Source organism: Cololabis saira, chromosome 5, assembly GCF_033807715.1.
Source record: "Cololabis saira isolate AMF1-May2022 chromosome 5, fColSai1.1, whole genome shotgun sequence".
NCBI lineage: Eukaryota > Metazoa > Chordata > Actinopteri > Beloniformes > Belonidae > Cololabis > Cololabis saira.
The window spans coordinates 18,044,575-18,060,755 of record NC_084591.1 but is presented as its reverse complement, the minus strand read 5'-3'; the positions used below and the strand labels follow the sequence as shown (position 1 = coordinate 18,060,755).

At 43.7% G+C, this 16,181-nt stretch overlaps 1 protein-coding gene across 1 annotated transcript; it reads left to right on the top strand.

The window, feature by feature from the left end:
• Positions 1-2,089: 2,089 nt before the first annotated feature.
• On the top strand, positions 2,090-14,361 carry LOC133443838 (transcription intermediary factor 1-alpha-like). Its single transcript, XM_061721119.1, has 13 exons — positions 2,090-2,618; positions 2,697-2,815; positions 3,567-3,702; positions 3,838-3,970; positions 5,583-5,699; positions 7,368-7,482; positions 8,076-8,222; positions 8,403-8,511; positions 10,823-11,175; positions 13,242-13,373; positions 13,467-13,572; positions 13,684-13,741; positions 13,838-14,361. The coding sequence occupies exons 1-13, from the start codon at positions 2,363-2,365 to the stop codon at positions 13,983-13,985; spliced, it is 1,929 nt and encodes a 642-aa protein (XP_061577103.1). The 5' UTR covers positions 2,090-2,362; the 3' UTR covers positions 13,986-14,361.
• Positions 14,362-16,181: the final 1,820 nt, after the last annotated feature.

The window sequence follows — 16,181 nt, the reverse complement described above, 5'->3', positions numbered from 1 at the left end:
AGAAAAGCATCAGCGAGTTTTCCTACATCAATCTGAAATAAGATTGTCCATATCTTTATAGTTCTACAAAGTTGGAAATAGGGTCCCAAGGTGTCTCCTCCCAGATGGACATGCCCAAAAGACCCCACCAGAAAAGGCATCCTTGCCACATCCCCGAGACATTTCATCTGGCTCCTCTCGATGCAGAGGAGCAGTGGCTCTACTGGTAAATCGATAAATTCAAAATTGTGTTACTCCTGTATAAACTCCTAAACGGACTAGCTCCTCTTGTAATAAATAAAATATTGTTTTCAGTATGAATTGAGAATGATTAATAGAAAAATAAAAACGAGAGAAAGAACAATCCCTACAGAAAGCTGCAGGACTCCAGAGGGAGTTAAATTGAGATTCCGTTTTTGTCATACCTAGTTTGATTAAACAGGGTTTTTCCCTCCTTGTTTATTTAAAGAATCACAGTTCAGATTGACTCTTCAATTTCATTATGAGCAGATTAAAATCAGGATCAGAATTAGAATCAGCTTTATTGGCCAAGTTTAAACATGCCAGACAGGGAATTTGACTCTGGTTATTTCGCTCACTGAACCCAGGTTTAAATAGTTGCAAACAGAAAATAGACAAATGGCTCTTATTAACATATATACAATTTAAAAAAGTGAAAGGTGCAGCAGTATGAGGTAGACATGGTTATTGAAAGGTGCATTGTTACAGCATATGATTGTGGTTATTATTGCACAGTGATTACTCTGAGACTCTATGAGAGTTCATCAGAGCAACAGCTTGAGGGAAGAAACTGTTGGTTTTGGCGTACAGTGCTCTGTAGCGCCGTTCAGAGGGGAGGAGTTCAAACAGTGTCCTGGGTGTGAAGATGAGCAGCTCTTCTCAACCAGAAGAAGCAACCCAGTCTCACAGGAAAACGTGGTAGAGGCTACGTTGGTCCACATTGCAAACGTTTTCCTGTGAGACTGGGTTGCAACAAGTCTGAGTCAGGGCTGCCCCGAACCAAATTGGGGCCCCAAGCGAAATGTTATTTGGGGGCCCCCCCGCCCTCAAACCTCTCCCAATCCCAAATGTATCATTGCTACAAAATGACCGTATAACAACATGCAATTTAACTTGACAACCCGTCAATAATAACAATATATCAACCTGAAATAATAAATAAATATTAAATAAAAAACTTAAAACTGAAATAAACAAGTCATAAATTGTGATCAATTACTCATCAAAAGAAAGTTACCTCCGCCACCTCAATCCCCCCAAAAAACTGAAAGCAGGTCAGGTCGGAAATCACACGCACGTGTGCCTTTTACAGAGGCACATGTATCTCATTAAATAAGTCAAACTTCTTAACAATATGGATTGATATAAAACTATAGCCAATTTATTAGGCTATATATCGTCTAAGGTTTGTAGCTTATATACGACCAACTAGTCATTTTACAACTCTTTTTCAACAGAGGTGAATGCATAGGGCGTTAAAAAGGCGTTCAATAAATGTTCATCAGGGCTGCTGGAAAAACAAAAATCTCCAGTCTTGACAGAGACTGGAAACAGATTCATATCTGAGCGGCAGCTCAGGTGTTTGGGATACAAAGTTTTATTTCAACAACATACCCACCTTCCAGTGAAGCACGAATTTCCTCGCGTTTTCCCTTTTTTCTTCTCTTGCTCGCTCCTGATTTGTGACGTCTTTTGGATGAAAAGTTGAAATCTCTGCAAGAGCCTGCCTGCACGCGCAGCCTTCTGATTGGTCAGATTTCGGGTGCTGTCAATCATTGCACGGCCAGATTACTCAGACCATTCAGATCTCTTTTCTCCCCTCCTCCTCATGGTAGCGCATATGCGCACACATTACGCAAATGCGTTGCCGAGCAAATGCGTCCCGTTGCGCAAAACGTGGCCCCCGTTGGAAGATGAGGCCCCACGCACAGCGCGTGTTCTGCCTTTAGGGAGGGGCGGCACATCAGCCGTTGAACAAATTCATCCTTGTTGATATAGAGACTTGGAATGTCAGATGGGGTTAGGGTTATGGGGATCAGCTTGAAGCTTTCGAACCCCCCCACCCCAGCACTATAGTGTTACAGAACGTGGGGGACATAACGGCCCCGGCTTCAAGAGAAATGGAGCTCGGAGACAAATGTGATGTGTATTTTGTCCTCAGTCTTATCACAGCAAGCGATGTCTCTGCGCCTCTGCAGCGAGCGCATGCGGGCACTTGCGTGCGTCAGGGAGGATGAGTATTTTGCTTTTACGCACTACAGGGATTTCTTTACAGCGGGTAATACAACGATACTGCGGGTGCGGGAATATGCTCTCTCTCGCACATGGTTACCTGTGTGGTAATTAACTGAAACGGTGAAAAATGGATGGTTTCTTGGGAAAACAACAGGAATCTGCTGGGAATGAAGCTGAGAGCGAGCAAGGGGAGGACAGGTCCGCGGCACGCCACCAGACTCACCTGGACACGTGCCCCGTTTGCCACCTTAACTTTCACAGTCGAGAGCCACAACTTCTGCCTTGTCTGCACTCCTTTTGTAAGAAATGCTTGCCTCCATCCTCAAGGAACCTGGCCACGACACAGCAGTCCAGCTCGGGGCTGGAGAGCGCGACCAGAACACGTGAGTCCCTTTGTCTACAAAGTGAGCGGATCCAGTCTTATAAATCTAACTGACAAGTTGTTGTCCCGTTGGTTTTAGTCAATGTGATCCGCTGCCCGGTGTGCAGACAGGAGTGTATGGCGGTGGATGTGATGGATAATGTCTTTGCAAAGGACTCAGCTGAGGCTCCCAGCAGCAGCGTGGAGAGAACAGTCCAGGTCGGTGACAAGGTGCATCACCATCGTCTGCTGCAGGGTTGGTACTAGTCACATCAGGGAAAACAAATAGATGTGCACCCTGACAATTTTCTCTTCTATGTATCCAGGGCTGCTTCTAGTTTATACGGGAGAGCCTCTTCCAGCCTGTCACCTGTTTTGTATAAAACCACAACACAATGAGGGAATTAAAATCCTTTCAAGATGATTCATGGGGATGCATTAATATGTTAAACTTTAAGAAGAAAAACAGCCAGATTTCCCAATCGAAACTTCAAGTTGAGCAAGCAGAATAACCTTACTGGCTAACATGAATTATGTTGAGGCTGGCTGAGTTTTCTCACTACTGCACATGAAGGCCATTTGAGGAAGAAAGAGATGATGCAGACCAGAAGGGTACATTTCTAAAACAATAATTAAAAGATAAATAGTTTCTGACTGTATCAGCACAATGGTGGTTCATTTGGAAAGTTTGTCTGAACATGCAGCTTTAGAAACCTCTCTAAAATCTCTGTTACATAATGAGAAAATCAATGTATAAATAAAAAAATGCTGCTTTGCTATACAGTATATTCCAAAGAGATAAACACTAAAAGTCACTCTAAACGTCTAATATTATGATTATTTTATATTTGACATGCCAATTCTTTCAAATACAACTTGTTGCTCAGATATATTTTCCCATAAAGCAAAACATAGCTCAGTATCAGTTTTTTTCTGGTATTTCAGAGCCTTTGATCTCATTTACCTGCAGATTTGTATGACTTGTGACGACAACGCAGAAGCTGCTGGGTTTTGTGTTGACTGTGCTGAGTACCTGTGTGCCATCTGCGTGGAGGCCCACCGAAGAGTCAAATTCACCAAAGACCACATCATTAGACAGATTACAGGTATACTATTGTTGTTTCCTTAGCTCACACGTCTCATCTGAAATGCCTTTGCTGTGTCCCTGACAAAGGAAAGCAATATTTTAAAATGAAGAGATTAATGAAAATCCAGTTGATGAGCTTTTTGCTGTTTTGCAGAGGTCCACGGTGTTTCTGCGCAGACGTCAATGTTGTGCAACATCCACAGACAGGAGCCCCTGAAACTCTTCTGTGAGACCTGTGACCTTCTTACATGTCGCGACTGCCAGCTCAGCGAGCACAAAGACCACAAGTACTGTTGAATTTAACCACAATCAGTGCGTTTACATGAGAAGTTTAATTACTCTTTAATTCAGAATTAAAATTAAATCCAATTAAACACCTAATTCCGAATGAAAATGGCCATTCCAAATTAAACTTAATTCCGAAGTAGTGGCTGGTTTATTCTGATTTTAAATCCGATTTGAATAATTCCACAATCATGTATACATTCATTCCGCTTTAAATTAATTCCGGTCTTTCTGCACTGCTCGTTCCCTCGCCTGTTATTTAATAAATAGCTTGGAGGACCTGGAAATAATTAAAAGAACAGATGGCAGGAAACATAAAAATTGTGAGCTTTTCCAAGTTGTAGCGGCTAACTTTGTTTTTTTTCCCGGTAGACGTAATTTCTGGTCCGCCCCCCTATCCAATCAGAACCCTTCCCAACTCCCAGACCTTAAGCGGAATTGGATAAAGCAAACGTGTTTTCCATGTAAACCTTAATTCGGAATTACTATTTCCATGTAAATTCGAAGGAAAAATAGTTTAATTCGGAATAATTTAATTCGGAATAATTAATTCCGAATTAAGAAACATCATGTAACCGTGGCCAATGTGCTAAAATGCTTCCTGTACCTCTGTAGGAATTCTGAATTTGTTTGAACGCCTCACAAGTACAAGGATTTGTTAGTTAGATCCGAGTTGCTATCTACATTATTAAATACAGGGAAGCAGATGTTGAATTATTAAACAGAAAATCTGAATAAAAATTTGAACCTTATTTTAGTATATCACCAAGCATGAATGCGTCTTGAAGCAAAAAAAAGGTAACTTGTATGTTACTACAGATATTACATTTCTGAACGTATCTGTTTAGGACAAGACGGCAACATTATTAGGACCTTTCTGTGGATACTTGAGCACATTCCCATAATCCAAAAACAGATCTTGAGTGCCACCTGGTGATCAAATATCAGCTGTGTCTCGCTGAGGTTTGCAGCCTTGCTCTTTACGCACTGAAATCCTTGCAAATTGGAAGAGTCATTTAATTATGTTATGAAGCGTCGGAATAGTTTAAAGCAAGCGGAGGAATAGACTAAAGCAAATCTCTTCAAAACTTCCTTTGAGAAATATTGTTTTTAAACATTTCAATGATTTTTTTCCTTAATTTATTGAAAGTAAATAAATTGTCTGCCCATCTTTGATTTTTTTCGTTCACTTCGTTATTAGCACTTAATAAAACTGGTACCAACTGTTTTTTAATAAATCTCTGTCAATGAGAAAAAAACACGAATATATTTGATATGAATATATATGAAAATATATATGAAAAGTCAAAGTAAATGAGCATCGCATGCCCCCCCCCTCCTCCCTACACACACACACACACACACACACACACACACACACACACACACACACACACACACACACACACACACACACACACACACACACACACACACACACACACACACACACACACACACACACACACATTCTGTCTGAACTTTTTCAGACTCTGAGTTAAAACACATCCATAGATGTTTGTTGGTCTTGTGTCGTGCTCCTGTGATGGACCGGTGACCTGTCCAGGCTGTAACCTCCTCTCACCCCTCATATTAATTGTGTAATACTTATAGCTACCAATTCATTGAGGATGCTTTCAACAACCACAAACAGCACATGGAGACCATGACGCATCAGCTGCAGGAGAAAAAGAAACAGATTGAAGACGTATCAAACTCCATTAATAATGAGTAAGTACTGTATTTCGTCCTTTCAAATATTCTGTTGCTTGAATTCAGATCTAAAGTTCTTGAATAAGGGAGAAATGAGTTCCTGTATGAGTTTTGTCCACATCTTTGGTGATAAGTGGGAGTGGTTTTCAGTGGGAGTGGGATTCAGTCAGGGCTGTCCTTTGTCCACAACTTTTATAGAGAGAAATTGTAGGCATAGCCAAGGAGCAGAAGGGGACCGGTTTGGTGTGCTCAGCATTAGGTAGCTGCTTATTGATGATTATGTGGTCCTGTTGGCGTAATCAAGTTGCCATCTTCCACTTGCACTGCAGCAGTTCAAAGCTGAGTGTGAAGCACCCACGCTGAGAATCGCCACCGCAGACTCAGACACCGTGGCTCTCCGTTGAAATAGGGTAAAATTAACTCTCCAGGTTTGGGATGAGGTGCTGATTCAAGTGGAGGAGTTTAAGTATCTTGAGTCATGTTTATGAGTGTAGGGATGAATGTAGTGGTGCGCCGTGTGCAGTAAAGTGGACAAAGAAGGCAAGGCTCTCCGTTTAGTAGTTGATCTACGTGCCTTCATCCATGGTCATAAACTGCAGGAAGTCACTAAAACAGAGTTTGGAGATGCAAATAACTGAAATGGGTTCATTTCACTGGGTGGCTGGACTCTCCCCTGGGGATGGGGTGGGAAGTTCCACCATTGTAGGACTCAGGGTAGTAGTTGAGGTAGTTTGGGCATCTAGGTAGGATCTATCCAGACTTTTTGGACATATCTAACCTGGTTGAAGACCCAGGGCAAACCTGTTACACACTCCCAGCTCGCTTGGGAAAAAAGGGGTTGCGAACATTAGACCCACAAACAAATCCTTAGTTAAAGTATTTATTTATAGGTACTATATGGACAACAAGGCAGTAAAATAGTGATAAATGAAAACAGGTTTGAACAAAACCAAAACCTCATAACCCAAATATTCCTGTAAGACAACAAAACAAAAAGGATAACGAAAACCAAAAGGTAAACCAAAGACCACAAGTGGAGATTTAACAAACTCCACATTCAGAACAAACAGGTTTACACAAACAGGTTCTCCACAGGCTCACACACAAAACCCAGAAAGAGGCAAGCTGAGTATGAGACACACACAGCAGCCCTGAGTGTCCATCAGCCTGCTCCTTAAATAGGGCTGATGAGCCAGGCTGAGCTGAGGAGGAAGAGGAAGCGGCCAATCCCGGATCGGGGAGGGCACAACCAACCGCAGGCAAGGAACAGCATAGCCGGGAACAGGGGTGGAGCCATCTAGCTGAATTTCCATGTCCAGAGGCTGCGGGCCGTAACAAAACCCAAGACACACTGGAGAGGTTAAGCCTCTTGGGTAGACCTCGTGTTCCTCCACAGGACCTGAAAGAGGTTTCTATGGAGAGGGAAGTCTGGGCTTCCATGGTTAGGATACTGCCCCAAGACCCGAACTCAAATAAGTGAAGGTTGATGGATGGATGGATGGATGGATGGATGGATGGATACATGGAAGGAAATCCCACTTTTTTCTTCAAATTAGAATGATATGTAAAAAATGTATTGTTTAAAACCGTATTCTATCTGACACTTCAAAACAATTCATGCTCAATCCAGCAAGAATGAATTTGTTCAATGGCTGGTGAATGATAGTTGTAATGTATGCTTCACAGACTTCTCCTGGTTGAGAAGAACTGCTCATCTGTTCATAATGAAATTGAGAAGTCCATCTGCAGTGCAATTCTTGAGATAAAGAAGAATGGGAAAGTCCTGTTTAATCAGCTCGAGGTATGACAAAAACAACATATTACACAACAGCTTTACTGCCACTTTCTATTGGGTTGTTTGTTTGTTTCTTTCCAGATCCAGATGACCCCTCAGGTCATCTGGATCTGGATTTTTTTATCAGTTCCCAGAGTCAGAACCAGACATGGAGAACCTGCATTCAGCTTCTATGCTCCACATGTCTGGAACAAACTCCCAGAAAGCCTCAGATAAGCTGAAACACTCCTGTTCACAACACCTGTTCTCAGCTGCATTTAAATAAAGCTCTAAATCTGCGATTCCAAAACTTAATCATATTTTAACTACGGATTTTTATTTATTGTTCTTATTTCTTTATTTTTTTCTTTCAATTTTAAATCATGTTTTTTATTTATATTTTAACGTAGTTGTAAAGCACTTTGAATCACCTTGTTGTTCAACTGTGCTCTAGAAATAAACTTGCCTTGCCTCAATGTATACTGCAAACAAAACTTCAGAATATAATTTCCGTCAAGGATAAAAACATACATATTACCCATTTAAATTACTTAAGAATGTGGCACTTGACTTTTAAAAGTCCAGGCTGATGGAGCTGTTAATTTTTTTTCATTTTTCAGACTGTAGCAAAGGATCACGAGAGAGTCTTGAGAAAACAGCAGGAGGACACTGGATATCTATCCAGACACCTGGATTATGTTATCAGCTTCATCAAGTGGGCGGCTGCCAGGGACGGAGGCATGGCGCTGCTACACTGTAAACGTTTGGTGAGGCCGGTCTGGTCATTACTCTGCTCAACAGTATCCAATTGCAGTTTAGTTTATTTTATTTGGAACTGTGGAGTAATGCTCTGGTCTCTCTTGTACATGATGAAATGGGAACATAAGCCTTTCATTTGCACACGAGTGACACCTCATGACATCATTAATAACATCCTTTTGTTTCAGATTTTTTTTCAGATTAAAAACCTCCTGCAAGCCAAGCCAAAAATTATGGTACAAAGTGCCGTACGCTTCCAGTGTCGAGGCTCGTACTGGGCCTCGGATGTCGATCTGGGTAAGAAACGAGCAAATGATCTCACCTTTATCTGTGAGAATGGATTCTTTATTTTGTCTGCTGTAAATGCTTCAAATAATATGACACCTCATTGAAATTTTACTGTTGAGTATTATTGAGAGTTATGACCAGAGGGTTGGTGATACCTCAGGTGCGGGACATGAAGTTAAGCTCAGCTCAATGACGGCTGAGAGCGTAACCAACACTTCAAGTACATTGCGCTGCTTTGGTAGAGGTTGAGCTTAAAGGGGACCTATTATGAAAAACACGTTTTTTCTTGTTTTAACATATATAAAGTGGTCTCCCCTCACCCTGCCAGCAGAGGGGAGACAAAATCCCATGAATTTCTGCAAGGTCTTTGACCCCCGCCCTACAGAATCCCCTAGTGTCACGTGATTTTTAGAATCTGCCGATTAGAATCTGCTCCCGTCGTGAGTCACGACAGGAGCAGATTTCCAGAGGTTCAGCCTCCGCTGCTGAAACCACGCCCACAACCAGCTCTCTCCGCCGGCTCGACTGCCGCCATTGTTTACAAGCGGTGGCTGTTTGAACAGCGAGGGAGAGTAGAAATGAGATTTTGCATCGACATTTACCCTCATAAAAGGATCAGTTCCCACAGCACGGACCCGGCAACTGCACACGAGTCAGCGGTAAGTTCCTTTTTTTTAATGTTATTTATATTTGTATGATCTTTGCATGGGCTAAGTATTTAGCTTAGCTCGGAGCTCCGGGGCCGCTCACGGACCTTTTTTTTTTTTTTTCTTCTGTTCATTTCAGATCTTCCAAGCCAAAGGCTGATTTATGGTTCCGCGTTACACCAACGCAGAGCGACTACGGCGTAGGCTCCGTGGCGCCTGGAGCGGAGAAGGAGACGCTGCTCCCGTGGAGCTGCTCCGCAGAGGCGGGCCCGAAGACCCGTCTCTGCCTGAAGACCGGGCGGTGGTTCCTCCGGGAGGAACCGCTGCCCGAGCGGGAGCCGAGCGTCGGCTGCCGCTCGGGCAGCGGGCTCCGTCGTTTACTGTTGAAGGAGCGCGGCCAGAGAACTGCAGGCTCTGCCCGTCGCAGTTGCAGTTTTCCTTGACTCATTGATCAGGCTCGGATGAATGAAGAAACGGAGGATGGGGATTTCTATGGGTTTGATTAATGTAATAACTTAAATAAAGCACAATCAAACTAGGTTTTGCTCCCGCTCTATTTTTAAATACCACACTTGTATGCTTGTGTGTGTGTGTGTGTGTGTGTGTGTGTGTGTGTGTGTGTGTGTGTGTGTGTGTGTGTGTGTGTGTGTGTGTGTGTGTGTGTGTGTGGTTGTAAGTCTTCCTGTGGGAAGACGAGTTGACTAAAGGCTGATTTACGGTTCTGCGTTTCACCAACGCAGAGCCTGCGGCGTAGGGTACGCGTCGATTTAACGCAGAACCGTAAATCAGGCTTTAAGATCCGTGTAACTGAATGCCAGGCTTATGCTCCTCCCCTGCTACACATCATTCAGGGAGCCAATCAGCACAGAGCCTCATTATCATACCCCCCCTTCCCTAAGAATGAGGCACAGAAAAAGTGGTTAGAAGCGGTAAAACTATAGACATGGCTCACAGGCTGAATTTTTGATGTATGTAGAAAAAACAAGCTTTAGATTGTTTTTAAGACATTCAAGGCCTTTTTAAAATATACATTAAATGCCATAATATGCCCCCTTTAAGGTTTGCTGATAACTTATTTATGTCAAGCTGTATTGTTTATTTTTTGGACTGAATAAAAATTCCAAACATGGTTCACCGTTGATGGATTTCCATTACACGTTTTTGCAAAACAAAAGCGAAACTTTGAACTTGCGACAAATGTAGGTGCAGCATTACTGTAATGTAGTAATGCGTAATGATTAAGTACTGTTATACATTTATATAATGTATATATTTATATACATTATTTATATGATACAAGATCATATAAATGAGGCCAAAACACATCTGGAAACCAGATTTTGATTACTTTAGATTGACTGGCGACATCACTTTTGCAGTAAACTGTATTGTCGACGTGTCTGAAAAACCACCTTGTGAAAGCATTAAAAAGGTTTTTTTGAAATATTTATCCGTTTTTTTTAGATGACAGCGTTTCCATTGAAGTTTTTATTGCAATGTTTTGTGCAAATCGTGGGTGGGAGGGTGTAATAGGGGTAATAATACATTTCCAAATATAAAGTAGATTACTGAATACTTTCTCATGATCATTACTTGTAGATCCTGATTTAATTAGTTTTCCTTTGTACAGTACAACTCCTAGTGAGCTTTTTCCTGCATTCATGTTCCCCCAGGCTCGTTAGTGGTGGAGAGTGTACCAGGCCACCGGCTGGGGGGGTTTCCAGGTATGCCTCCTCAGCTCAGTATCCCAGGTCAGGACTCCTCAGAGTCACGCTGCAGCTTTGTCCTGGAAGCTCCTCGTAACACCCTGGCTCAGCTCCAGATGCAGGTGGACAGCCTAAACTCCCAGACTCACCGGCAGCCCCAGTCACCCCCTCCACCGTGGACGTGGTATCAGAGTGTCCCACTGCAGCCAACGGTCCCAGGAGCCCGGCAGGGACCCTTTTCCTGTCACAGGTCCATGGTGCCTCCATCCAGTCATGTCAGCTCAACCAGCAGCTTACCCAACCCAGGATTGTATCCTCAAGTAGGTTTGTGTGTGTGTGTGTGTGTGTGTGTGTGTGTGTGTGTGTGTGTGTGTGTGTGTGTGTGTGTGTGTGTGTGTGTGTGTGTGTGTGTGTGTGTGTGTGTGTGTGTGTGTGTGTGTGTGTGTGAGTGAGTGAGAGAGAGAGAGAGAAAATGTGTGCATGTGTCTGTTTGACAGACAAGTTGTCTTAACAAGCACCGACAGCAGACGGCCTTGTCCTAAATAGAGCTGACAGTCTTCACATCCTGAGCAATTCCTGTCTTTCCCTGTCAGATTAGATTTTATTCTCACTTTTGACTTGAAATCATAAAGAAAGACAGCTAAATCTGGAGTTTGGCCCCATTGACAAAGAGGATCCAACATATCTCGTCATTTAGGTTGTTTAGTCTATCTCACAGCGTGTTTTGGTTTCCACGATGAAGAAAAGGATCACCAACAGAACAATGCTGGCCTGTGAAGTGCACACGCACACACACACACTCAGACACACACACACACACACACACACACACACAAACACACACAAACACACACACACACGCTCGCACACATGGGTTGCGTCATGCTGATGTGAACAAGCTGTAACAGCTGCAAAAGATCGTCATCAGAGACAAATACTGATACTTGGAGCTTTACGACAGACCCTGTATATATCAACCCTTTCAGATGTTTTTCATAGCATACTGTCTTGTTGTCACGCGTCTCAAAATTATATTCTGTTTTTCTTTATCAACTTGGTGCACTCAGTTTAAGGAACATTATGGGGAAAACCACTACTGAAGTCATTTTACAGTTTTTATACTTTTAAGTTTAATAATATGCATTGACCCATTATACCCATTTGCTGCTTCCGGCTACTTTCCTGTGTTTCACTTGCTTTGTTGTTTTTGTGTTGCTTACTATAGTCTGAACTATTTTCATTCTGGTGATCCACTATTTGGGATGCTGTCATTATTTGACTTTGCTGGATTGGAGGCCTGTAGATATATAAAAATAAATCTGCCATTCGTCTGTTGTTTACCTTGAGAGTGGGTTTAGAAAGATAGATGATACCAGTGTTTGCCTTTTCCAGAAGTTATTGGTGCTAACCAATTCACACAGTCTCTGGAATAAGGAAAGAAAACATCCAGCCACCCATCTTTCTGTCCACTAGATCTTGTGGGCCACAAGCCTGAGCAAAGATCCACAGACTTCCCTCTCTCCTACCACCTCATCCAGCGCAACTAGGGAGACACCGAGCAGTTTCCAAGCCAACGGAGGAATAACATTCCTCAGTCTCCATTACTGTTGAAGTGAAGGAACAGTGATGACTGCAAATTGGTCTACTCCCTATGACTGAGCTCCTCATCCTTCCCCTAAGAGTTCATCCTGCCAGGGTCACTACCCCCAAAATTGTGACCATAACGAGCAAGACCCCAACATAGTTAAACTCCAACTGTTAAGCAGACAGCTCAGGACCTTATCATCTGCAAAAAGCAAAGAATTGAACCCCCATCCCCAGTTGTGCCCAGTAATTCTGTCCATTAGATCAGTGGTCTTCAACCCTGGTCCTCAGGACCCACTAGACTGCATGTTTTAGATGTTGTCTTGCATCGACACACCTGATTCTAATTAATCAGCTTGTCATCTAGGTCTGAACAAGTCTGTTAATGACAGTCATTGGTATCAGGGTGTGCTGAAAGAGGGAAACATCTAAAACAGGTGGTACAGGGGGTTCTGAGGACCAGGGTTGAAGACCACTGCATTGAATTATTAACAGAAATGGCGATAAAGTACAGTCCTGGTGCAGTTCAACACACTCCAGAAGATCTGACATCTGATTTGGCTTTAATTAACTCCTAAAAATCTCGTAACGTTTCCTTGAGATTACATAATATTATTTGGTTGAGAATGGTGGTTGGAGGGTTGTTTTCATCTGAAAGATTAAAAGTATTGCCTCCATGGGGCATCAGCCCAAACAATAAGCACCACAGAAATCATCCCAAGTTTCCAGATATTGATAAGAATGGTAGATTTAAGTGACTGAACCTCAACCTGAGTCATTTTATATTCTTCCGTCATTCTAGCATCTCGTGAAAAGGGTGGCCAGCAGTTTCAGCCAACAAACCACATCTTCAGACGTATCTTCCTCCTCGTCTTTGTGCACCCCCTTTCTGCCCGTGAGTCGTGGTGTCGGATTGCCTCAGGCACTGCAGATGGTAAGTATCTCCCTCTGTTGACCACATTGAAAGATACTGCAGCTGAACACTGTTATTTGATATTTACCAAATGATCTGCAATGCTTTGCTCAGAATGAGTTCACATGCATGAACAAGAAGAATAGTTCAGATGATTCAGTATGCACGGTGAGACCAATCTATCCTCTGGGCCACCAGCCTTCTCCACCAAGTCGAAGAGGTAAATATCAGACATTAGTGTGAATATATTTAAAAAAAAAGGTGAATGATTTATATTTATTTTTATGCTCTTTATAAAGTAACACACTAAAATATTTTACTTTCTCCCAAGTGCAAGCACGGCAGAATCCACCGGAATATGCTTTTGTACCCAGGGAGGAAAAACCGGGGTAGGGTAACAGCTGTGCACACATTCGTACAGAGACACACAGAATCTCTCTTTCTTGAAAGGAATTTGCTGTAATTGGCCTTTGTTTTCTCCCCAGGACGTCTTCCTGGAATTCTTCCGAAATGCATCATGATAGCGGAACAGTGAGGTCTGTGGTCAAGAAGAGGCGGAGGTCATCTCCAGAACCCATCCTTGTCATAAAAGACGAGCCAGTTGATGGCAGAAGTTATATAAGTGAACAGTAAATCATATTTATACTGTAGTTCAATCAGCCCTCCACACATACAGTTCATCCCCATGCCAAATGTAGATATGTTTTTTCTTTTAGCAATAGGTTTCTTAGCTCCAATCCAACCTGTTAACAAAAAACTGAAAGTGTTAAAAATCCTAGTCAGATATTTGTACAGTATTTGCAAAACATTTTTTGTAACTTTTTAAAATAGATAATAAAGAAATAAATGTGATTGGTCATTGGTCATCAATATGGTATAATAAGTCATGGAAAATTAATAAGAAGTCTATCATGTGGGAAAATTGGGTGAGAGCAGGAGTAATGCTAATGGAAGACCTGTTCGATGGGAAACTCCCTTTGAACAGCTGGTGTCGAAATATGACATACCTAGGAAGGATTTCTGTAAATGTATGCAAATTAGGAGTTGTATAACAACAGCAGATAGGAAGAAACATGTTTTGCGCCTGTCACTGATATTCAGTGAGTTGTGGCGATCGAGCTGGAAGCTTAAAGGAGGGACATCCAGGTTTTATAATAAGTTTAGAGAATATCAACTACCAAACAATGAGGGTGTCAAACTGACTTGGGAAAAAGATATGGGAACAACTATTCAAGGAGAAAGCTGGAGGAAGATAATACAACCGTGGTATTCCACAGCCCGGGACATGCAAACACGCCTAATTATTTTCAGAATAATAAATAGAAATTATTGGACATGTAGACTGGTTGGGCAAATTCCCATGAACCCTCGATCACCCTGTGGAGGGTATAGAGCTGGTCCAGTGTTCCACGACCGGGACGAAAACCGCATTGTTCCTCCTGAATCCGAGGTTCAACTATCGGCCGTATTCTCCTCTCCAGTACCCTGGCGTAGACTTTCCCGGGGAGGCTGAGAAGTGTGATCCCCCTATAGTTGGAACACACTCTCGGGTCCCCCATTTTAAAAAGAAGGACCCCCACCCCGGTTTGCCACTCCAGCGGTACTGTCCCCTTCCTCCATGCAATGTCGCAGAGGCGTGTCAACCAAGACAGCCCTACGACATCCAGAGATTTGAGGTACTCGGGGCGAATCTCATCCACCCCCGGTGCCCTGCCACTGAGGAGCTTACGAACCACCTCAGTGACCTCGGCTTGGGTGATGGATGAGCACATCCCCGAGTCCACACTCTCTGCTTCCTCAATGGAAGGCATGTCAGTCGGATTGAGGAGATCCTCGAAGTATTCCTTCCCCCGTCCAACGATGTCCACAGTCGAGGTCAACAGTTCCCCACCAGTACACAGCAAACGGTGCCGGCAGAGTACTGCTTCCCCATTCTGATGCGCCGAACGGTCCGCCAGAATTTCCTCGAGGCCGACCGAAAGTCTTCTTCCATGGCCTCACCGAACTCCTCCCAGACCCGAGTTTTTGCCTCCAGGACTGCCCGAGCCGCGGCTTGCTTGGCCTGCCGGTACCCATGTACTGCGTCAGGAGTCCCACAGGCTAACATAGCCTGGTAGGACTCCTTCTTCAGTCTGACGGCATCCTTTACTTCCGGTGTCCACCACCGGGTTCTAGGATTGCCGCCACGACAGGCACCGGAGACCTTGCATGGCAGAGAACATGGTCCACTCGGACTCGGTGTCCCCCGCCTCCCCTGGGATCTGAGAGAAGTTCTCTCGGAGGTGAGAGTTGAAGACGTCCCTGACAGAGGGCTCAGCCAGACGTTCCCAACAGACCCTCACAATCCGTTTGGGTCTGCCCGGTCTGTCCAACTTCCTTCTCCGCCAGCGCATCCAACTCACCACAAGTTGGTGATCAGTTGACAGCTCAGCCCCTCCTCACCCGAGTGTCTATGACATACGGCCGAAAGGACAGATAAAACGACAACAAAGTCAATCATTGACCTCCGGCCTAGGGTGTCCTGGTGGCACGTGCACTGATGGACACCCTTATGCTTGAACATGGTGTTCGTTATGGACAAACCGTGACTAGCACAGAAGTCCAACAACAAGGTGGGCCCACCTTCCCGTAGGCCCACTACCCGCAGGAAGGTCCATGAGAGGCTGGTGCCATGTGGGCTGGGTAGCAGTCGTGGCGGGGTGCCTCGACGACCCAATCCCTGGACCTAAATTTTCGCAGTAGGGACATGGAATGTCACCTCGCTGGGGGGGAAGGAGCCGGAGCTTGTGCGGGAGGTTGAGAGATACCAGCTAGCGATAGTCGGGCTCA

What these genes read in the sequence shown, in the direction of transcription:
- LOC133443838 (XM_061721119.1), top strand. Translation starts at nt 2,363, where the DNA reads ATGGATGGTTTCTTGGGAAAACAACAGGAATCTGCTGGGAATGAAGCT. An exon ending in ACCCAGGATTGTATCCTCAA is followed by an intron (nt 11,176 to 13,241) that starts GTAGGTTTGTGT and finishes CCGTCATTCTAG; the next exon opens with CATCTCGTGAAAAGGGTGGC. An exon ending in TTCTCCACCAAGTCGAAGAG is followed by an intron (nt 13,573 to 13,683) that starts GTAAATATCAGA and finishes CTTTCTCCCAAG; the next exon opens with TGCAAGCACGGCAGAATCCA.